This window comes from Megascapheus bottae, chromosome 10 (genome assembly GCF_031878675.1).
Source record: "Megascapheus bottae isolate mThoBot1 chromosome 10, mThoBot2.hap1, whole genome shotgun sequence".
Lineage (NCBI taxonomy): Eukaryota > Metazoa > Chordata > Mammalia > Rodentia > Geomyidae > Megascapheus > Megascapheus bottae.
Window position 1 is genome coordinate 30,237,340 of NC_143518.1, and position 23,492 is coordinate 30,260,831.

Genomic DNA, 23,492 nt, shown 5'->3' on the forward strand with positions numbered 1-23,492 from the left:
AACGCAGACAAATAGAAATATATGCAAGGGAGGACCTCTTGTGTTGGCTAATTTGTTTAATTTTAGGTCTCCTAAGTGCCATGATTATTCTAATAATGAAATCTGTGCTTGTCTTCAATTCCAAAGCTGCTACCCGAACCTCCAATGAAGTTAATTATGTCTGAATCTGTCTCCACAGCTAGTTGATGCTGGAATAAACCTGCTGTGTTGTCAGCAGGCTCAACCAGAAGAGCAGAGCTCCAGCGAGGAATTTCTATGCAGTAAATATCACTTAAATTCCTCTCAAAGTTGGAGCTAGTGTCAAAGTCCAAAAAAGCAATATTCCCTGGCAAGTGCCGTCAGGAGTGTGTGCGTGGGTCCAGCCATGTATCATCTGAGCACTGAAATTAGCAGAGGAGAAAGAGAGGGAGTTAATATCACCCAGCTGGCTGCTCAAAGAACTGCTTTAACTGTAGCCAGAGAAATATGGAGAGGGCACGGCCAGTCATCAATGACCTCCAAATGACAAGATGCTCAGAGTTTTCTGGCAGTCTGGGCTAGATAAATAACTCCTGCTGCTGAGAAATAAATGGATGCTCCCAAATGTTTCAGAGAAACCAATTCATTCTCTTCCTAGTCACACAGTTCCAAGGAGCTGGGGAAGTACTAGAGATGAAAAGGAAGGGAAGTGGAGGAAATCTCTGAGAAGCCCACTCACGGGGGCGGCTTTCTTTTTCTCGTCTCTTCTCTTTTCACTTTCTTTCTTCCTTTCTTTCTTTCTTTCTTCCTTCCTTCCTTCCTTCCTTCCTTCCTTCCTTCCTTCCTTTCTCTTTCTTTCTTTCTTTCTTTCTTCCTTCCTTCCTTCCTTCCTTCCTTCCTTCCTTCCTTCCTTCCTTTCTCTTTCTTCTTTCTTTCTTTCTTTCTTTCTTTCTTTCTTTCTTTCTTTCTTTCTTCTCTTTTCTCTCTCCCCTCCCTCCCTCCCTCCCTCTCTCCCTTTCTCCCTCCTCCTTTCTCCCTCTCCTCTCCCTACCCCACCTCTCTACTCATGCCCAAGCATGCTGGTACTGGGGCAGGACCTCAGAGCCTGAGCCCTGTTCTATAGCTTTTTCCGCTCAAGGCTAGTGCTCTACCACTTTGAGCCAGTTGTAGCTTTTGGGTGGTTTATTGGTTATATGAGTTTTCACATACTTTTCTGCCCAGGCTGCCTTCCAACTGCAGTTGTCAGATCTCAGTTGATATCCTGAGTAGCTAGGACTACAGACATGAACCACTGGTGCCTTGCTGATTTGGGTTTCTAAGGTGCTTGATGCCCAAGGGAGGCTAGTGTTTCGAGCTGTGAGCCCTGTGGATATGGCCCTGTGTGTGCACAGGTCTTTGAAAGGGAAGAGGAAGGAGCAGCAGAGATATATGGACAGGGAGATTGAGGAGGAAAGAGAGAAGAGAAAAGTGAGAACAGTAAAACCAATACCTAAACAAGTAAAAAAAAAAAGAAGCAAGAGAGGAAGAGAAAAGATGGTGACACCAAGCCTGTATTTCTTGCAGGGTATCACAGAGAAATATTTCAGTCTTGGGTTCTTTAGTAACTGTGCTGCTACTTTTTCTCTTGGCTCCTTGTGATATGCTGTCTTTAAGACAGAGACACTTGGGATTCAGGGTTGGTGCTGTCACTCTTGGGTCCTGGCTTCCAGAGCAAGGAGCACAGGCAGAAGTCCACTTTTTTCCTCCCTTTTTTTTTTCATTCATGCTGCTTGTCCAGATGTCTGCTTCTAGTAAAACCAAGTAAGCAAAAATCAGCTTTGGGGAGTTCCAGCTGTATCCAGGCTCAGAGTGGCAGGCCTGGCACCTCAGAGCAACTTCTGCCAGGAATACCCTCCAGGGACTGTGTCTGAGCTGCTCTCTAGAAACAGGCAGGCAGAAGTGGAGCTGAATTTATCCTACCTGGAGAAAACTGGGGCTTTTGTAACACACCACGCAGCTTGGAGGCAGCCTCTTATATTTGGAGCTAAGTGTTCATAAAAAGCCTGCCAGGAACACAGACTAGGGAAATAAATAAACTGCCTTCTATGGAGTCCAGGCTGGAAGTGCAGGGAAACTATAGCTTCGTGTTGTGCTCCTTTGCAATCCCCGGGCGATGGTAGTTCAAGGAGACTGGCATTTGCTTGGGGGAAACTATAAACTTCTATTTCCATTTATAAATTAGGTTCCTCAAAGGAAAGGAACTTAAAAGACAGTTTTATTGTTACCCACTGAAAAGACAATTGCTACCAGCCAGGATTGGCACCTTCTGCAGAGATATAACCCACAGCCAAACATATAACCCTTTCCACTACAGGATGTCTTTTTGAGGCAGTTATTAAAGGCATGTGTCTTATTAGCCAGTGCTAGGATTTCTGGTGGGGGGGGGGTTGTTGTCTGACTCATGGGAAGGGCTACCTCTGGGGCTGTGTGCTTCTTAAAGCTGCAAACAAACTTTTTTTTATTGTGATTAATAGAAGGGTTACATTATATTCACCAGATAGAAGGTGCATAACTTCACAAACATTGATACCCTTTCTTATCACATGGTCCCCATTTCCCTCCCCCCTTCCCCACTTATCTTGATTTCCCCCTTCCCTATCCAATTTCAAATAACCAATTAAGCACATATAAAATATATCAGAAAACAAGGTGAAATATTGTAACGATATGAGATAACCAAGGGATGGCAAAAGAGATGAGAGATAACATAGTACATTAAGGACAACAATCACTCATATGGCTTTTGTTTCCTTATCCTGGAGGTCCTTACATTTAGTGTCATATTATTTGGCCTAATGTCTCTAGATTTTGTTCTATTGTAAATCTCTGCTAGGAGAGCCCAAGATTTCTACTGATTATGACAAATGAGGGAAACCGTTGAGCCTATGTTCCTTTGAGTCTGGCTTATTCACTTAATACGATTTTTTCCAAGTCTTTCCATTTCCTTACAAATGGGGCGATGTTGTTCTTTCTGACAGCAGCATAGAATTCATTGTGTATAAATACCATATCTTGTTGATCCACTCGTCAACTGAGGGACATCTGGGTTGGTTCCATATCTTTGCTATGGTAAATAGTGCTGCAATGAATATCATTGTGCTAGTGGATTTAGTATGTCCTTGTTTCTGAACGGTTGGGTAAATGCCAAGTAGTGGAATTGCTGGGTCATAGGGGAGCTCTATGCAAACAAACTTTTTAAAATAAAAACTCTTTTACTTCTTCACCATGTTCCAGACCCTCACCCTATACATTTGTGTGACACAGTGCTCATGGAAAAAAAGAAACCCTGCTAGCTGAGTGAATTTACTGGCTTTTAATTCAAACGTCAGTTTAATAGTTTTAGATAATAAGCATATGTAGATTTGGATTCAATCCAACTATTTTGATGAATGTCTTCTTTTAAATTGTTAAAGATTTCATTTTGTTCTATAAAAGAATGACTCATTGTTTTGTGCTAGTACTACAACTGTAATTCAGGGCCTGTGCTCTCTCTCTCAGCATTTTTGTTCAAGGCTTGGCTGTACCACTTGAGCTATACATCTACTTTCTGCTAGCTGCTGGCTAATTGAAAATAAGAGTCTTGGATTTGTCTGCCTAGGATGGCTTCAAACCATGATACTCAGAATTTACAGGCATGAACCACTAATTCCTGGCTAATAATGACTCTTTGAAGTTAATGTTCAGCTAATAAATTAGCACAAATTAATTCAAGTTCCCAGTAAATTGGGAATTAAGAGAAAGAGATGCAAATTGCAACCCAATGGACTTTTAAGTGTTTGTTACCCTTCCTCTCTTCTTTTTCTTGTTTTCTTTTTGGTATCACTGTTGTTTGCTTTTTTAATAGAAACACTCTGTGTCCATGGCTCATACTTATAATCCTAGCTACTCAGGAAGCTGAGATCTGAGGACAGCAGTTCAATATCCGCCCAGGCAGGAATGTCACGAAAAACTGGACGTGGAGCTTTGGTGCAAACGGTAGAGAGCTAGCCTTGAACAGCAACAACAAAACAACAAAGTTCAGGCCCTGAATTCAAGCCCCAGGACTAGCACAAGAATGAAAAAGAGAGAAAAGAAGAAAGAAAGGAAGAAAGAAAAGAGAAAAAAGAAGTGATGATTTTTAAAATTTTGCTTCCTTATACAAAGGGTCTTAGTTATTTGAAGTTAGATGGGAGACAAGAATGAACACAACTACCTGGTTGTATCCTGCTAGGCTTAATAAAAAGCTACAATGCAGTGGTGGGTTTCAGAGATTCCCTTCTGTTCCTGACCTATCTGGGGCATAAGATAGGTTTGCTGGCTCCAGACTGTAGATCCAACCGCAAACTTGACTGCAATTCCCTGGACAATTGCAGCAGCATAGCAGATAATGTGACCTTCTATGCTAAACAGCCAAGAGCTACCCAGGCTCCCTGGCCATGTAAGAAAGATGCCCACAGATGCCAGGAAGGGTTGCCAGCATGGCCCAGTGACTACCTGTCCTCCAGAGAGCTGGAAGAAGGAAATGGAACAGTCCCCAAATCTTTAGGGCAAAGCTGCCAGGCAGCATGTTACTCAAGGCTAGCCAACACTGACAGTGACCACTTGATTAAAAAAAAAAAAAGAGAGGGGAGGGGCAAGAGCAGATGATAGAGGAAAAAATACGGCTGGTAGGAGATAATTAAGAGGGAAGGCAGTGGACAACTAAATGGGCTTCAGATCAGCTGCCAGAGAAGACAGACCTTGACAGGAAGCATCAAATGCTTGGACAGCATTCCTGTCCACACTGCTCAGGCCTGTTCCCTCCTCACTGGTCCAGCTCTTCATCTACCTTGCTGCCTCACACACAGAACCTCTTCTGTAAGCATGCCCATCAAACCCTAACTTGGTCCTTGTCCTGGGACATGAAGGGAAAATGCCAAGGGCATCCTGCTCTCCCATCCTCCTCCAGGGCTTGAGGAGAGTCTGGGGGATGCAGGACCTAGGCTCCAGGTAGGCAGAGCCCTGGCTGGTGAGCAGAGGCCCAAGTGTCTTTTCACTTTACCATAGTAATTACTCAGCTCTTCGCCTATGGGAAACTCAGTCTTGAACTGAGCCAAACAAAACTTAAACCCCAGACATAGGAAGGAACCATGTTCTGGGAGCAAGCAGAGGATAATAGACACAGTGCAGTGCCCAGGGTCCCTCCCTAGGCTGTGGGCAGCCAGGCAGGGTGTGGCTGCCTCACTGTGCTCTCCTTCCCCTAGGACAGGGCCCTGGGATGGAAGTGGCAGGCCTGCAGGCCGTCTCCCACCCCACGATCGCCCATGCCCCACTTGGATCAGCAGCACCCTAGCTTCAGCTACCGCAGGCTTTGTGGGGCCTTTGAGCCACGTGAAGTGAAGTACGTCACAGACGAGTACTGGTGGGGCGTGGGCCGAGGACCTGAGGGTTGCCAAACTAGCACACACCTCCAGGTGCTGCAGCCCTCGGCTGTAGATGTTTTCACTGTCTAGCAAAAGACATGCATGAATTCATGCATGTCCTGGAATTCATGCATGGCTTGGGAATTCATGTGCCTTCTTGGGGGTGGGGGGGCTCCAAGCCAAAGTACAGAGCTCAGCAGTAGGTCTCAGTCTCTCCTAATCCTGGCTGCACTCGTGGGTAGATTTTTCCTAAGGATCACTATTAGTTTTCTTCCACACCTGAGACATAAGGCTCTTAGTCATGTCTTACTCTCCTCAAATGTTTTTGGGGGAGCTGGAGGCATGGCTCAAGTGGCAGAGCTCCAGCCAAGTGAAAGTGCAAGACCCTGAGTTCAAGCTTGCTCACTCTTGTAATCCTAGCTACTCAAAAGGCTGAGAACTGAGGATCAAGGTTTGAAGCCTGCCATGACAGATACATCTGAGGGACTCTTTATGTCCAATTTTTGGCAAAAGCCAGAAGTGAAGGTGTGGCTTGAGTGGTAGAGTGCCTGCCTTCAGTAGAAAATGCCAAGGATTGTGAGGTCCTGAGTTCAAGCCCTTACAGTGCAACAGTACACATGTGGGCAGGCATGCACACACACACACACACACACACACACACACACACACACACATGTGCGCACACACCTGGTTTTTGGAAACTAGGAACACAATTCAAGACACAGAAAGAGAAGAGGCGGTGATCTCTGGGCTCAGTTTCAAAAGGCTGAAGTTCACCAAGCTTTGTTGTTTGTTTCACACCATCCCCTATGGCATGCTGGCTAGTTGGAGATTGGAAAATCAAAGAATAAAACCTGGCCCACACCTGGCAGAGTCCTCAGTTTTAATAAGAATGGATTTGTCATCAAATAATTTTTGAAAAATGTGCTAAGAACAACATTGTCTGAAAAGGCAAAAATATAACCCAATTAAGTAACTTTGAAAAAAAGAACCAACACTCACTCATACTCATTCCTACAAATGAGTGGGAGACCTCACAGACCCCGGCACTGGCAATAAGAGCTCATGTTTTGGGGACTTCTCATCTTGTGGGGGGATGGGGAGGTAGAGAGACAGAGACAAGGAAAGACAGGGAGAGGAAGGGAAGGAGGGAGGAAGGGAGGGAGGGAGGGAGGGAGGGAGGGAGAGAGAGAGAGAGAGAGAGAGAGAGAGAGAGAGAGAGAGAGAGAGAGAGAGAGAGAGAGAGAGACAGAGAGAGAGACAGAGAGAGAGACAGAGAGAGAGAGAGACAGAGAGAGAGAGAGAGAGACAGAGAGAGAGAGAGAGACAGAGAGAGAGAGAGACAGAGAGAGAGAGAGAGAGAGAGAGAGAGAGAGAGAGAGAGAGAGAGAGAGAGAGAGAGAGAGAGAGAGAGAGAGAGAAGGAGAGAGAGAAGGAGAGAGAGGGAGAGAGAGAGAGAATGGTATCAGGAAAGCCCTGAAACCCAGTGTTCTGCAGGGTTTCGAAAGGAAAGCAACTGCGCATTAATTCTGAAAGTGACGGGTTTGACGCCACCTGGGGTCCCCTGTGAGAACAGAGACCCTCAGGGCTTCCTCCTCTGCTCTCTGGGGGTAGGGAGGGGGGAGAGAGATGGGGGGGGAGGCTCGGCCGAACACCCTCCCACTCCAAAAGAGAAGGCCCTCCCCCCACGCGTGTGCGTGGACTAGCGTTGGCCTGGTGGCCGTCTCCACCCAGACCCCAGGGGTGGCCTCTTCCCCGCCTCTCTGGGAGGACACCCGAGCTGAGTTCCCAGATGCCAGGAAACAGCCCCTAAGGCGCCCCCTGAGAACCGGAGCCCCGCGGGGCGGCCGAGCTCGGGGCGAGCCGGGGGCGGTGCGGTTCCGACGAAAGGCACCGCAAGTGGGGGCGGCCGCCAGTGTGCGCGCGGTTCAGCGGGGAGATCAGGGGCGATAACCGGGCCGGGATGGCAGCGGGGGGGGGGGGGGGCTCGATCTCGACAGGAAGCCTCGGGAGGGCGGCGGCCGAGGGCCGGAGGGCGGGGCGCTGCGCCTCCGCCGCGGGCGAGCCGCGGGCACGGGTAGCCTCGGTGCGGAGCGGGTGCCAGGGGCGCTGCGGCCCTTCCCGGGTCCCGCAGCCCGGGTGGCAGGAGTGTGGAGTGTCCTTCGTGGATGTGGTGGACGACTCAGGCCGCGGTCCGGCACACTCCAGTTGGGGGTGGACTTGGAGAGCCGTGCGCAGCGCCCCGCGCGCCCTGCGTGGGCTTTACCAGGCGCGGGGCTGACCCCAATGGGAAAGGGGGATCCCCCCCCCCTGCCCCAGGGCTGAGGCGGCTGCTGTGCAAAACCCGAGTCAAATGACAATCGCACGAGGGATCTGCGCCCGTCGCGTGGCGTGGCGGCCCCCGTGCGCGGCGCAGCGGCCTGGAGCCGGAGGGGCCACGACCAGCGCCGGCCGCCCGCGCCGGGGCAGCGAGCGGGAAGCGGCGGGGTGGGGTTCCGGCGTCCACGTCTCTGCGTGGGGCCCTGGCCAGCAGGACAGCCCGGGCGAGGCGGGGAGGGAGGCCCGCGGGTGGGCCCGGAGACCGGCGGGGCCTCTAAGGGTCTCCCGGCTCAGGCTTGAGGGGAACCAGCAGGGGCGACGTCCATGTCACAGCGTCCGGGCCTCTGCCCCGTCTCAAGGCTGGAGTCCCGGGGGCGGCCATAAAAACAAAAAACCAAACACGAGTGTGCTCCTGATCAGCCGGCGTGTCGGCGGACACCAGTGCCGCGAACAGGTCTGGAGAGCTGAGGTTCGGGCTGGTGCCCGGAAAATATGTGAATTTCTCCCTACCTTTCCCTCTCCTGGCTGGTCTGCAGTGAAATATTATACACACACACTCACACACACACACACACACACACACACACACACTCACACACATATCCTCCCTCTCTCCCTCCCTCTTCTCCACCCTTCTCTCTCTGCGTGTATCTGTATGTCTATATGTGTGTGGTGGCCCCAAAGTGCTTATAAATTTTTAATACTTTTACTGTGAAATATACACAAAATCGATCATGTTTGCCATTATAAGTGTAATTCAGAGACAAAATATACTCACAATATTGCACATCATCACCACGATCCATTTCTGTTATCCATTTTTTTTCCATCAGCCTGAACAACTCAAGTATACATATGGAATCTGCAGAATATTTCTTTTTCATATCCAAATCCTACATATACTTTTTGAAATTTTGACCTGATTATCTTGATGCTCTTCCTATAGAATTGTGTCTGTGTGGGTTTTAAACTGCTATATAAATATAGCGAAATGTATCAGATTATCAGTAGACATTTATGTTCTTTTCCCCTTTTTGTTTACACAGTGATATAATAAATGTCTTTGTACATGTATCTCTGTCCTGTGAATGTTCCTCTGTAGAAATAATTAAGTTCTCAGAGAAATGACAAAAATCTGGCGGAATTTTGACATAAGAGAGCTTGATGTAGGTTTTCCTTTTTTCTTTCTTTCTTTTAGTTGTTAAAGATCAAGAGCTTTCTGGGAATGTTATGTGCTGTCTGAGGAAGTCTCATTAATTACAAACGTGCACAATTAAGGCTTACTTATTTCATTCTTCAGTTAATGACCAGATGAAAATTTAAAATATTTAATTTTTTTCTAAACCAAAAGTAGGGAGCAGATGTTTGATATGGCTGCAATTCTTATGACGTCAGTCCTTGAAATGAGAAGCCATATGCCCAAGCTGGCAGCAAGAGAAAAGAATGAATATCCTTTCTTCCTTCTCTCTCCCTCCTGCCCTCTTCCCCGCCACCTTTCTCTCCCTCGCTCCCCCTCTTTCTCTCTCCTTCTAACTCTGTCTTTCTCTGCCTACGTATATGTACACACCATATATGTATACTGCTCTCTCCATATATATTGCTTTGCATATGTACATATTTGCATGAATAAATATTTTTCATGCATGGAAGGAATATGGTTATCTATACAGATATGTATAGCTGGGAGGGTTTTGAGACAACTCCTGAAAAGATGTTCAGTAAATTGTGCAGTAGTGTGAAATATGAAGTATAAATATATAAAATTACAAAATGTTATAAAGTATAATATAATAGAAACTGAATAGAAGCACTTTTTAGGACAAAAAGTTTTTATACTTTTTGTATAAGTATGATTAAAATATATTAATAGCAAACATTTTAAAAGACAACATTAGCTGTTATATTAGCAGTACTGTGTTTGAAGGCTTAAATTATGTGTGATTTTAATTTTTCCTTTACTTTTTGGCAATTGATTTGCTTAAAAATACTAAGAAACATATAAATACTTTCACAGCACATACATTAAAATGAGAACAATACAGAGATTGGCATGGTCCCTGGGTAACAAGTCTATATTAAAAAATAATAAAAAATATTCCAGGTACCAATGGATTGTGCCTGCAATCCTAGCTATTCAGGAGGCGGACATCTGAGGACTGTGGTTCAAAGACAGCTTGGGCAAGAAAGTCTGTGAAATTCTTATCTCCATCAAGAAGCCAGACATGGAGCTGTGGCTCGAGTAGTAAAGTGCTAGCCCTGAACAAAATAGCTCTGACTTCAAAGTATCTTTACCGACACTAAATAGATAAATAAAACAAAAAGAAAATAACAAGACAAAAATCACAGGGGGAAAAAAAACCCTACAATACTGAGCAAACCTTGCTAATTTCAATGGCAATACAAATAGGCCAGCATTGATCCATACAATCCACTGCCGCTAAGACAGTAAACAGCTCCTTCCTTCCCTCTTCCTTTGGAATCTTTGCCTATGAAAATATGTAAATAATAGGGAGTGGTGATCAGACAACTTCACAAGCTAATGTGAATGTGGGAAATCAAACACTGAGGAAGGAGATAAGAATGTATTATACATACGGCAACATACATGATGCTGCCAGGATATCATCTGATAGATGGTGACACTGTGGAGAGGAAGACACTCCCGAGTGGGGAGAACCCCTCTCCGGTCCTGAGGACCAGCGAGTCTTCAAGCACAGTACTAAGTGGTAGTTAAGAACTTGAACTATAGCTGGGTATGGTGATACACACCTGCAGCCCTAGCATCTCAGAAGTCACAGGAAGTAGGATCATGGTCTGTTGGCAGCCCAGGTAAAGTGCAAAACCATACCTGCCTCCTGCAGGGGGCGGGCCTAGTATCCTGGGTGCTCTGGGTGGTGGGCTGGCAGTGTATTTAGCACACTGCCTGATACAGACACTCCCATAGCTGCTGCCCCTGCCTTCCTGAGAACACATGACTTCCTGTTTTCTAAATTCTTAGTCTGCAATATTACCATCAGTTGAGTCTGAGACTGGGTGTGGGGCTGGCAGTAGCAGGACCCTAAGGGTACTAAGGAGGCAAAAAGGAGAGGCTAAGAAGTTGACTGTTTTTGCTGGGGTTATGTACCAGTGTGGCTAATATGAATGACATTAGCTCCTAGTACAGAGCACTTCCTGGGTGCCAACCCATCCCACTGAAGGGTCCCACATTTCAGTAGCACTGATGGTTCTATGGTCACATTCCAACAGAGCCTGGATTTGAACTCAAGTTGGTGTCCCTTCAAGGATTTGTTCTTACCTGTAATGCTAAATAGCTTCCTATTTATGTGGACATAAATTGAGCAGTTATAGGATTTGATGGTTGATGTTAATAAGTGGTTCAGTGGAATTTGTGTTTCTGAAGCCAGAAGCTTTTTGTTGTTGTTGTTGTTGTTTTGTTTTGTTTTGTTTTTATAAGCCAGTCTTAGTACTTGAACTCCAGGCCTAATACTGTCCTTTAGCTTTTTTGTTGAGCTACACACAGCTCCACTTCTGGGTGTTTGGTGGTTAATTGGAGATAAGTGTTTCATGTACTTTTCTGTCCGTACTGGCTTTGGCCCGTCATCATCAGTTCTTATCCTCCTCAGTGGCTAGGATTGCAGGCGTGTGTCACTGACATCTGGCCAAAGATTATTGTTTTTTCTTTTGGTTCAACATGGGGACAGCTCAGTATGTGATGCTTTTGTTCATTGGCTCTTTACTACCTGAGCCACACTTCCATCTCCAGATTTTATTTTTTTTAAAGCTCTAAAAACTAGTGAATAAATGAAGGCATTCAAGCTGTGCCCATTAAAGAAATCCCTGCAAAAAGGTGGGACATTCCCTGGGTGAGAAGAATCCCAGAGTCAGTGGGACAAATACAGAAAAAAAATCTTACTTCTCGCACATTCAGGAATTTCCCAGCTGTGAGTTTGTGGAGCCTTCTGTTATCTGCAGAAGGGCTTTGGTGATAATTTGGACTCTTTTGTTTGGGTTTGGCCTGAGCACTGAACCACATCCTATAAGTGTGGTCAGCGCACACTGCACACTGAGTGCAGGGGAAGCTGTGTCAAGAGCTCTCAGAACGTCCATGCCCCTGTGTGCCAGGCACTTCTCACATGTCCATGATCAGCCACAATTCTCACACGCTCCTGAAAGGTAGAACTTCCCATTGGGAGCTGGGGAACTGCCCAGCTTCTGTCCCCAATCCTAGCAGGAAGGGATAGGAGGTAGGAGGGTCTGTCTACTCCTGCTACTCTCCTGGGAAAGACAGTCATGAAGCCATAAGCCTCAGGACGGCATGTGCATCCAGAAGCCTGACCTAAATATCAGGCATGGTCGTCCTTACAGAGCAAACAGAAGCCTGCCCTTCACAACTCACCAGCCAAAGCATTAAGCTAAGAGATTAAGAGATTTTACAGATAAGAGACGTCTCCAGAGCTAGTAAGTGGAAGAGGATACACTAGAAGCCACTGGACCCAACTAGGGCATTTTGCTCAATTATCAAATATTTGATCAATGAGATAATTAATGCATAGAACTTTCTGGACTATCACCGCATTCCTCAGGCCCATGTCTCTCAGCACAGCCACAGACAGCAGAGGGGAGCATGCCCCACTAGGGGCCACCATCCTTTTCTTAGCCACACTCATATTTGTCACCAGTCCTAAGACCATGCTGCTCTTTCAGAGGGAAGAAAAACGCGTCCCTGTTACTTAACCCCAACTCCCTGCCCTCCTGCGCTGACTTTGCACAACGCCAAGAAATATTCCTTCTAATGTGTTAGAAATTTACTGTCTAGTAATTTTCTGTTCTCATTTTATGTGGCAGGCAGCCGAGCAATTTTCTCCCAGCCCTTTCTATGAATCTCAACCAGCCTGTAAATCGCTGCTGACATTTCTCCAGCCAAAAAAAAAAAAAAAGGGAAAAGAAAACCCAACACAACAAAAACAAACAACAGAAGAAAACTATCTCAAAAGCTGGGTGCTGGTGGTTCCCAGCCATAACCCTAGCTACTTAGGAGGCTGAAATCTGAGAATCACAATTTGAAGCCAGTCCAGGCAGAGAAGTTTGTGAGACTTTTATTTCCAATAAAGCAGCAAAAAGCCCAAAGTAAAGCTGTGGCTCAAGTGGTAAAGTGCTATCTTTGAGCAAAGAAAACTAAGGTTAGAGTCTAGGCTTCTAAGTTCAAGCCCCAGTATTAGTAAACAAACAAACAACAAAATCACCCAGCTTTGTTGTCTTTTCTGGAAGCTGGCTTCCTCTCAGAAGTCATAGGCCACCATATTGGGTCATTTGCACTTTTCAGCACGCTTTGGGTCAAGGTCCTGCAGTTTTCTCATCGCCAAAAATTCTATGATTTGTTTTCCAGTCCTGGCTTGAACTCAGGGCCTGAGCACTGTCCTTGGGCTTTCACAAGGCTAGAGCTCTACCACTTGAGAACCATTTCCGGCTTTTTTCTATGTACATGGTACCGAGGAATTGAACCTTGGTCTTCGTGCATGCTAGGTAAGCACTCTACCACTAGGCCAAACTCCCAGCCCAATTTTATAATTGTTATTGATGGTCCAGCCTGTGTCCTGGACTCTGAGGTCAGGGGTGAAGAGAAGGAAAACCTGGAGAAGCAGCCCAGGTCTCAAGTACTTGAGAGTGTTGTGTATGAAGTGTGTTGTGGCATATAGACTCACGTAACTCAGTCATCCCACTAAATTTCTTCCAGAAGCAGGTAAGTAGGCCAGGAGTCTGACTTCCATGGGTGCTGGGGGGAGAGAGAAATGGCAGCATGGTAGAGGGTCCAGCTCGAGTAAAAACAGGATGGATGGGAGTCAGAAAACACCAGTGTAATCAAGAAAGCATGAAGGATAAAAGACAGGAGAAGGAAGAGGAGGAGGAGGAGGAAGAGGGGGAAGAGGAGGAGGAGGAGGAGGGACAAAATGGCAAAATGGTATGTGTTTTTTGGGTCTATACTAGAAAGACTGAGCCTAAAGATACCTAGGCAGCGTTGAGACTTCCTAACCAATGTCTGGGTCATCAGTGATTGCTGGGCAGGGACTGAAGGAAGTTGAGAAAGACATCAGCTGCCTGGTGCCACATGGGGTCCTGAATCAGGGCTGGAGTCATAGGCTCAGCAGAGGATTCCGGGTGGTGGGGATGGGTGGCTTGGGTTCCCTGCCTCAGGGCTTGTGAGGAAGCCTGAAGGTTGTTGCATGAATGGTGTTGGGCCAGGGCAGAGGGTGTTGGGGATGGGCTGCCTATCAAGCCTATGTGCTCAGCCCTGCAATTCTCCTCGCTGGTGTCTGGGTGGTGCTCTCAGGAGCACCTGACAATGATTAGATCGGCACAAGCACTCAGGTCTATTACCTATTTTCTTTGCCTCAACTGAAGCCCTGTGTGACCACCAGAGGGCGCCCCTGTCTCAGGAGACACTCTGGAAAGACAGCCGACTCGGCTTTGTGGTTCCCAGGCATGAGTAGGGACTAGAAGAGTACAACACTCCCCTGGTTTACAGGTTGGGCTACGGCACATTTACCTGACAGTATTAGAGTGAAGACCCAGGCCTGCAGCTCCTCACTCACATGTTTGTGATTGTTCAAATAAGAATTGTTTCATTTTACTAGCATTTTTGTACCACATTCCCTTACCCTTTGTCCTCCAGGGCCAGCTACAGAGTGACATATGTGCCCAGGAGGGTCATTGTTAGGGGACTTTCAGTATGTGGAGTGAGAAAAACTAAGCTGAACAATCTTTTTGCCAGATGGCAGGGCTGTAGAGAGGGGACTCGAAAAGAAAGAGCAGCTTGCACTAAAGCACAGAGGCCCACAGGGTAGAAGAGCTGCTCCAGGGTAGCTCGTCAGGGTAGGGGCTAGCTGAGCTGAGAGGTGGAGCTAGGGAGCAGGGAGAGTTCAGCTCCCATGGGGAGGAACCTGCCTGTCCAGGAAACTCTCCAGGACCCAGGAACGGGAACCCCAAACACCAGAGGCCCCTCCCCCATCCTGGGTGAGTGAGTACCTGGCAGTGAGGAGGTGAGAGCTAACCTTCTCTCCGTCCTGATTCACCATTGGATATTGAGATCATGTCACTCAAGGGTCTGAGCCCACTTCCTAGTATACAGCCCTGTTCTCTCTCTGGGTGTTTGCCTCCCGAATCATACATGTTAGTCTAAGCTGTTCCCAAAGGTCTTCTGGAGTGTGGGGTTCACTTGGAGAGCTCATGGCTCGATTCCCATGACCCCATGAGGCAGAAGTCCTGTGTATGATAGACAACTTTGCGTTCTTCTTAGTGCCCCCTCCCACTTCCTCGCAGGCTCTGTGTACCCACTTAGTATCATATCTGCCATAGGGGCAAGCTAGGTGGCAGGAGTAAGGTGAAATGAGGTAGGCTGTGGTCATTTTGAGACATGAGGATGAGATCTAATGTCCTTAGCAGTCATAGGGTCACACTGAAGTGGTGGGCTCAAACTCTTGTCACCTGGGCCTGGCTGACCCACTTTATCTGTTGGTACAGAGGCACAGAGCTTTGGCCTGCTGGATCCCAAACTCTGCTACCTGCTGGATGGAATCCTCTTCATCTATGGCGTCATTGTCACTGCCCTGTTCCTGAGAGCAAAGGTGGGTGCCCTGAGCTCTTGAGGGGGGATATACGCTCTTCTACTCAGATGGACAGAAGTGTCTTGGCCTTGGAGAGTTGTAGCATCCACAGATAAGGCAGGGACAGCCAAGAGTGCAAATGGGTGGGTTGAGAGGTGGGGTTATCCAGATGAGCCAGCTGCCACCATGTGTGAACACCTAAGTGTCAGGGACCGGGCTGTACTGGCAGAAAGGTCAGGCAGTTAAGGGCAGGGAGTGAAAAGGCAAAAGCCTAGTCCTAGGGTAACCAGCTGCTAATTAAGGCCATGGCAGTCTTTGTCTCTAGGACTCAGTTTCCCCATGTGTTCACCAGGAGCTTGAAGGCCCTGGATTACTTTAAGGGGCTGGGGCTGGGGTAGGTAAAGGACAGGAAGCTGTCACTACTTCCACACATGCAAGCCCACACCCCTATCGAGATTTTTATTTGTGGATCAGTCTTAATAGGCCTGTGACTGAAAAACCTGGCAGTCCCTCTCCGCAGAGATGGCATGGACTGGACATGAGCCCAGGACACTAAATAAACATGAAGAGTTTTCAGCTCAGTATCATTGAGCTACAGCAGATTTCACTAGTGATGGATGCATATAAAATACCCAATCCGGGGGACATGAGACAGGAGGCAGGACCGCTGTGCACCCTGATGGATGCATATAAAATACCCAATCCGGGGGACATGAGACAGGAGGCAGGACCTTGTGTGGCCGCTGTGCACCCTGAATGTCCTGTGAGATCCGGAGGGAAGGGACCCTGGAGAGCACTTTGCATCTCAGGATCACACCCTAAGCCCTGGACAGATTTCTGGCACTGGTGGGAGGAGAAAGTCTTCAGCCCATCATTGGAAGAGCTTGTGAACGCACAGGTCACAGCAACAGGAGAGAGGACAATTGATCAAAATTGGTTCCCTGTCACCTCAGCAGCACATGTGCAGCGTCTGTGGGCAAAGGGTACCCGGTTCCCTGTCCACCGTGGTTTGCTATAATGCATGGTGTTCTGTTCTCTTGCAGTTCAGCCCCAGTACAGAGGCTCCCACTTACCAGCCAGGCCAGAACCAGCTCTATAATGTAAGTCCTACTGCTGTGGAGACCCACTCAGGAAGAAGGGCAGGCCTAATCTGGGGACCTAGGGAAACTCTCTGGCCAGAGCCTCAGCCATACGTCTGGTTTGCAGCCATCTGCCCTGTGATCCAATGACTCGTTGTTCAAGCTCAATTTTCTAAGCTGTAAAATGGTGATGGCAATTGTAGCTGGCTCTGGGGGATGTATGAGCCTGACATGTTTAATGCTTTGTTTTGATGCATGACATAGCCCTGTCTTCGGTGAGGCCACCCCCTACCCCCCAGCCATCAGCAATTGGCTGAGGTTAGAGGTGGACAGAGAAGGAATGTTTCAGGATCTTCACAGCAGAAAAGGAAACATCACATCTATGCAGTAGTTGTTCACCCCCTGGGAGCCTCAACTTCTGAATTTGCTCGTGGAGCATGTTACATTAACACGTTAGATACATCGCAGATATTAAGAGAAATGCTTGGTGACCTAGAGGCTCCTGTCCACTGGCTCAGGCACAGCAATTGACATTTTCTGGGTGATTCTCTGATAAGATGGACCAGCACCTCCCCTACCACTCCCCTGATTCTGACCTGCTCTGTGTGTGTGTGTGTGTGTGTGTGTGTGTGTGTGTGTGTGTGTGTGTGTGCGCGCGCACCTTCAAGAAAGAAACCACACTCTCCAGCTGGCTCCATCATTCCGAGTTTGTCTTTCTTTTGTGAGTTACCTTCTTGTCTGTTTTAGGAACTCAATCTAGGACGAAGAGAGGAATATGACATTTTGGATAAGAGGCGGGCCCTGGACCCTGAGATGGGAGGAAAGCAGGTAGGGAAAATTTCTTTCTGTTTCTGCACTGTGGGCAGACTTTGAGCAGATGGTAAGACACACACCCGGACTCCAGATGTGGGGCTTAAGCAAGACCCACTGACTGTCACTCATTCTCCCTTCCTCCATGGCCCCTTTCCATAGGGCATGAATATACCCTCACGTCTAAGTTCCCTGCATGTCCCCTACTACTCCTTGGCCACCCCCAGATGCACACACAGTGGCACCATCTGTCTTGAGGAGATCTGATGGTGAGGAATATAGTGAGGGGTTAAGACCATTGGGCAAGGAGTTTAATTCCTGAATGCCCCTCCGGAACATGACCAGGGGTGGCTCTGGGTGGCTGTGTTCTCTCAGCTCTGTAGGCTACGCCTCTTGCAGAGATGGGGGAGCAGCCAGGATGAGATCAGAGGAGTAGGACTCAGGACAAAAGGATAAAGGAGCACTGGCTGAAGCTGCCCAGTGGTCCTCAGTGCCTCCGGTCACTCAGTCCATCCAGCCCTCGTCTGGACTCTCTGGGCTCTCTGGGTTCTGGGCTGGATGTGGATTGCTGGAGCATGGGGGCAGTTGTAGAAACCATTGATTTACTTGATTGCCCTATCCCATCCCCCAGCCTCCACTCTCTGTCCTTTGATCTAAGCCAGGACAGGGTGGAGAGGGGCCTGGAAGTGGAGGGCTATTTCTCTGCACATTTTCTCTCAGTAGAACCAAATGAGGTTACATAACCCCTCTTCTCTCTGCCCCCCAAGTACTACTTGGCAGTATGAGATGCATATGAGGGAGTGTTTACAAAAGGACAGGCAGGAGCTGGGGAGGTCAGGAGGGGAGGGCAGCCTGCCTATACAGATATCTGTAATGCCCAGGGTGAGATTCAAAATGCTGAAAGTGGCCCAGAAGAAGAGAGGTTGACAGCAGAGCCACGGGTGGGACAGGATCACTTGTGGTTGGGATTCTTCCTGTCTAACATTTCCCATTTGTCTTTCTCAGCAGAGAAGAAGGAATCCCCAGGAAGGCTTGTACAATGTGAGTGTGTACAGGATTCACATGTTACTACAGAGCCTTAGAGGCAGGGGCCAGGGTGGAGGTTTCTCCACACTTCAGTCTGTCCAGGCTGCCCCTTCTCTTAAGTCATGGAAGCTGGCAGCACAGTTACTTTAGAAAGGCCACTTGGAAGACTGGTGTTGCCTTCATCCTCCTTTCCTTGCCTCCTGCATGCATCTGCCCCAAACCTGGTATTGGAGTTTCGAGGGTCCATTACCTGAATTGTTAGCTGCAGGCCAGGCTGGGCAGGCGTACAAGGCAGGCTCCTCTGAGGGGTTGTGACCCTGGGGGATGGGTGCTTCTTCACACTTCCTTGTGAATGTGATTGTGGCTTCAGCCACCTAAAGGTGGCTTGCAGATGGTGAGCTGCTGCAGAGGAAGAGGCCAGCAGCCAGAGGAGGTGACTATGTAGAGACAATGCAAAATAAATGACATTAAATAGATAAACAGATAACACCAGGAGCTCCCAGTGTTGTCCAATATCCTGCCTCCATCCATACCTCTACATCTTATCTGAGAAAGAAGCTTAAATTTAGCTCAAAGCCAAGAGCTGGTAGAGAAGTCCAAAGGCTGAGGATAAGGAGCATGTGGCACTGGAGCTGCTGAGGGCAGAGATAATTTGTTTGCATGTCTAATTGACTGGGGGCCCCATGCCAACTTGGGACTTGAGAGGCTTCTTCTTGTGTGTGGGAGAGGCTCTTCCTGCACTGAGGACAATGAACATCCCGTCACTTCTTCTCCAGGCATTGCAGAAAGACAAGATGGCGGAGTCCTACAGTGAGATTGGGATGAAAGGCGAGGTGAGTTTTGCCCTTTCTTGATTCTCAAGGAAATTCCTGATGGTTTCCAAACACATCAGCCACAGGCCTCCTCCTTCATCTGTTCCTCCCCCAACTTACAAACGCCCAAACTGGTGGCTGGTAGAGGACAAGAGGCCTCTGGCTTTCCCCAGTCCCGCTGGATTGTATGTGAGATGTTAATACAGACGTGGGGCTCTGTCAGGATGCAGAATTGAACCTCGATTCTGTGACAGCTTACATTTCATGGCGAGAATGTAGTCTACCATTGTTAACAGCAGGTGGAGAGTGCTTAGCGTGTGCCAGCCTATGTTCAGTGTCAGGACTGTGGATCCCAGGGCAGGGACCCTTCAGAGCCTGCCCCCTGTGTGTCTGTGCTGTCTGTGTGTCTACGAGCCTGTGTGGTCAGCACCTTAAACAAACCCTTTCATTGAGTTCCCAGAGAAACCCAACAAATGTGTGTCCTGCAAGGCACAAGGAGGTTGAAGAACTTACCCTGGTCACCCATGGTGCAAGCAGGGGAGAGGGATTTAAATTGGCTCTGCACTCTCACTAATAAATGCCCTGCCTTGGAATGAGCTTGCCATTCCCAGCAAACCTCATGATGGGCCAGGGTTCAAGAGCTGCAGGGAGGCCCAACTATTCCAGGCAGGTGGCAACATGGCCAGCTCCTGTGAGAATCTGAGTGGGGCAGAGTCTCTATTAGATCTAGGCTTCACCTTACTCTGTGGATATAAATTCTACCCAGGAGCCTCAAAACCTGTGTGTGTGTGTGTGTGTGTGTGTGTGTGTGTGTGTGTGTGTGTGTGTGTACAGCTGGGAAAGTCACCTTTGACTTTCCAGGAAGCCCTGAGTCCCTGAGCAAGAATTTCACTATTTCCCACCTTCCTCTCTCATTCCCCCCTTTCATTTCATTTCACAGCGACGAAGAGGCAAGGGACACGACGGTCTATACCAGGTAAGAGCTCTGGCCTTCTTCTTGGGTGGCACTGTCTGGCAAAGGGTGAAGACTAAGGCTCCCATGTTTGACTTCCTGGTAGCACTAGCTCTTGCCAACAGCCAGTCTAAGTTCAGCTCATCCAGACCAGTGGGGCAATTCCTGCCAATATTGAAACTAGTGTTTAAGGCCCCAGGGCCAAATTTCTGGAATTCCACAGTCAGATTTGATCACTTATGTTTATAAATTACATAAAATGTCTGAGATTCGTATCTCCCATTAACCAGCCAAAAGCTAGATGTGGAGCTGTGACTCAAATGGTAGAGTATTAGCCTTGAAGAAACAGCTCTGAAACAGTGCCAGGTCCCAAGTTCAAGCCTTAGGAACCAAGAAGGAGAGATACGGTTTAGGGCAGAGAAAATATACTACACGGCATGGACAATCATAGGAAGACAGTTCTTTAGTCATCTTTGGTTTAGAGCCATAACCTGAAATAGGTTTAAGGACACAGGAATAGGAAGAGAGGGACGTATAATTATTAAACCATCTTCATCAAAGAATGGCCTTGTTGACCATTATCTCAGTCCCCGTTTGGGGAAGGAAGGGTTCTGGAGAAGCTGCTATGGAATCAAGATTGTGGGTGCTTTTACTGAGGAGGTGCTATTGTTGCTATTATTCCTTTGGGGGTAGTTTTTGTTCTTTGTCCTAAGGATGTTAGGCACTAGTCCTGTCCTGTGAGTATTCTAAAGTGATTGCAGAGTGATTAGAGAGGAAGGCTCAGAGCAAAGACTCATATGATAGAGGCACAGAGGCCAAGCTTTTCACTTTTCTCCTGCTTTTCATTAATTCATGGGCCCAAGTAAAGAGTCAGTACTTTTCAGCCAAAAATGATTTTGCCTTTTTTTTTTTCTTTTGTGCCTATCCTAGAGCTTGAACTCAGGGCCTGGGTGCTAGGTGCTATTCCTGAACATGGTTGGGGTTTTTTTTTTTTTTTTTCTGATTAACTGGAGATGACAGTTGCACAGACTTTCCTGTTCAGGCTGGCTTCAAACTGTGCTCCTCAGATCTCAGCCTTTTGAGTAGCTAGGATTGCAGGCAAAAGCTACCAGTGCCCCAGTCAAAAAAAATTTTTTTTTGAAATGTTACAGTACATGTCTAGGGCAGGGATGGGGCTCAGTCAGCCAAGAAGATACTGTGCTCCAAGCAGACCACCAGGCATTGTTTTGGCCACAGCAGACACAGCTATAGCTGTCTAGAGAATATGGCCTCTCCAAAAATGCAGAAAACAACAATGCAATTGTCCCTATACAAGTGATTTCCTGCTTCTTTGTCCCTGAGCTATGCTCTGGCAAAAGCCTTGCTCTGCTTTGAGTCCTCTAGACTTAATAAGAAGATTGGAGACAAAAAAGAAAAATGGCAGCTGCAAAAGAAAAATGTTATTGTAATCAGGTGCTTGCTATGCAAATTAGTGCAAATGATTATGCAAACCAAATGTCGTTAACCTAGTTCTCTGAAATAGGATTCTCAGAGGGTTCATTTCTCCTCCTTGCTGTCTGGGTGCTAGGCTTATCTGAAAGAGTTATATCAAAAAGACTTTAGAAACTTGTCTGTTGGTGGCTGCTGGTGGCTGATCTATGTCCCAGCCTCTGGAGCAGAGAATCATCTTCTAGTGAGGCTGGCACTGGTTGGCCTGCCTGACAAAGAATGTACTGGGGTGGCTAGCTCCAGGAAGGACACTTGTGGAGAAGGGCTGAGGTCAAGCAGCTGCCACTCTCCCTGAGACTGGTCCAGGATTCCTGTGGGCCCAGGTTATAAGTGAGAATAGGATCTCAGGAGCAGGCCTGCCTGACCCTTTTCCCTGACTCCATCTCAGTACTGGGGATGGAAGAGTGTCCTTCCTCTTGGATCCAACAGAAATTGGGTCCAGATGCTGGAAGGCAAGTACTTGGCAAATTAGAAGAGGGGTGAAAATTTAGTGAAAGAAGAGTTGCTTCAAGGCCATTGGCAACAAGATATGAGATTCATCTTTCCAGGAGTGTTCTCAGCCAAGGCTCCCCACCCATGATGAGGAAATTTTCCTGGGCTCCTGGAGAGGGAGGGTCATGGGATGGGCTACAGTCAGCTTGTGTCTGAAGAACCCTGACCATGCTTCTGTGATTTGCTTCTACCAGGGGCTCAGCACTGCCACCAAGGACACCTACGATGCTCTCCACATGCAGACCTTGCCCCCTCGCTAACAGCCAGGGGATTTCATACTCATAGCCTGATCTGCTGGCACCTAGATTGTGAAGAACACAGGATAAAACATTTACAGCCCAGTTTACTCCTTATGGACAGGATGCTTCAAGTTGTCACATCTGGTCTCTAATTCCAGACTTCCATATACAGGATGTCATCCCTCCTCGACTCTTTTTTAAAATAAGAGAGCTGCCCCACTTTTACCCCAGTACAAATGGCCCTGTTCTGAGACCTGTGGTTTGCTGGTATCTGTAGGCAGGTCCATCTCCCTGAAATTCTGTAAATGGAACCCCCAAATATTAGCATATATCCTGTCCGAATTGTTCTTTCTGTATTTGAGTGGCTTTGCTCTGGCTGTAAACTTGGCTTTTTATTGTCAGCCTTTCCTGGTGTCAAGGTAACTTGTAATGGGGCAATGTATAAAAAGACTGGGCAGAGGAATAAGTGGGAGGGAGTCTGGACAAGTTTCACCTGCCAGAAGAGGCTGAAGAAGGGAAGTTGGAAGTGGGAGGTCTGGGTACCAGGAGCCATTATGAAATGGTCTCTGTCAGGTTCTGGGCACTCCAAGAACAAACTGTCCTTATCCTTACAGAGCTCACATTTTATAGAAGGCAAATGACTTTTATAACCATGTAGGATATGTCACTGTAAAGGAATGAGCAAAGCACAGGGTTGGGGATCAGAGCAAGAGAAGGAATAGATCCGGCCTTCCTCCTGGCACAATATGTTATTCCATACTGTGAGCAGAAAGACCAGAACCCTACAGACTCAGAAGACTGCATAGCAGTGGGCGATGGGAGACATCTCAGTTAGTATACTTCAATCCTGCTATGTAATGAAAGTGTTGATGGCCTTGAACAGAAAACCTCCTTTGCTCTTTTTGTTTTAATTTATACTGACTCTTCAAGCCTTAACTGTGTTGCATAATAAATGTCTTGGTGCAAATGCTGCTTTGCTCTTAGGTTTATTTCAGCAGTCAAGTTTCTGCAGACACCAGGTAATCCACATCCTTGCAGAATGTGCTGATTCTGGCAGGAACATACGAGTTGCATGGGAGCATTCAGATGTCCAGAGTGCTCATGTGGGGACAGTGCAAGGTGAGCAAGGCTAATGGCTATGCCTTGGGGCAAATGGCAGTGTCCGGTGCAATGGCATCGGGTGGGCCTGGGCTTTATGCTCAAGCCCAGAGAGTGTGATGGAACCGGTACTCTACAGCCTTACTCCTCATAGGAAACTGGCAGGGTGGCAGTACTGTGAGGTGTTCAGATCTGATC

The 23,492-nt window shown here is 47.6% G+C and overlaps 1 protein-coding gene across 2 annotated transcripts in view; it reads left to right on the forward strand.

The window, feature by feature from the left end:
• Positions 1 to 23,163, forward strand: part of Cd247 (CD247 molecule) — a 74,906-nt gene extending 51,743 nt beyond the window's left edge. Inside the window, exons 2-8 of one of the 2 annotated variants that reach the window (XM_090340532.1) lie at positions 15,216 to 15,319; positions 16,342 to 16,398; positions 17,125 to 17,205; positions 18,193 to 18,228; positions 18,990 to 19,046; positions 19,966 to 20,001; positions 22,152 to 23,163. In XM_090340532.1, coding sequence (XP_090196658.1) covers positions 15,216 to 15,319; positions 16,342 to 16,398; positions 17,125 to 17,205; positions 18,193 to 18,228; positions 18,990 to 19,046; positions 19,966 to 20,001; positions 22,152 to 22,217 — 437 coding nt within the window. In that variant the 3' untranslated portion in view covers positions 22,218 to 23,163. The remainder of the gene's footprint in view (positions 1 to 15,215; positions 15,320 to 16,341; positions 16,399 to 17,124; positions 17,206 to 18,192; positions 18,229 to 18,989; positions 19,047 to 19,965; positions 20,002 to 22,151) is intronic. The other variant, XM_090340533.1, reaches the window with a different exon arrangement.
• The last annotated feature ends 329 nt before the right edge of the window (positions 23,164 to 23,492 follow it).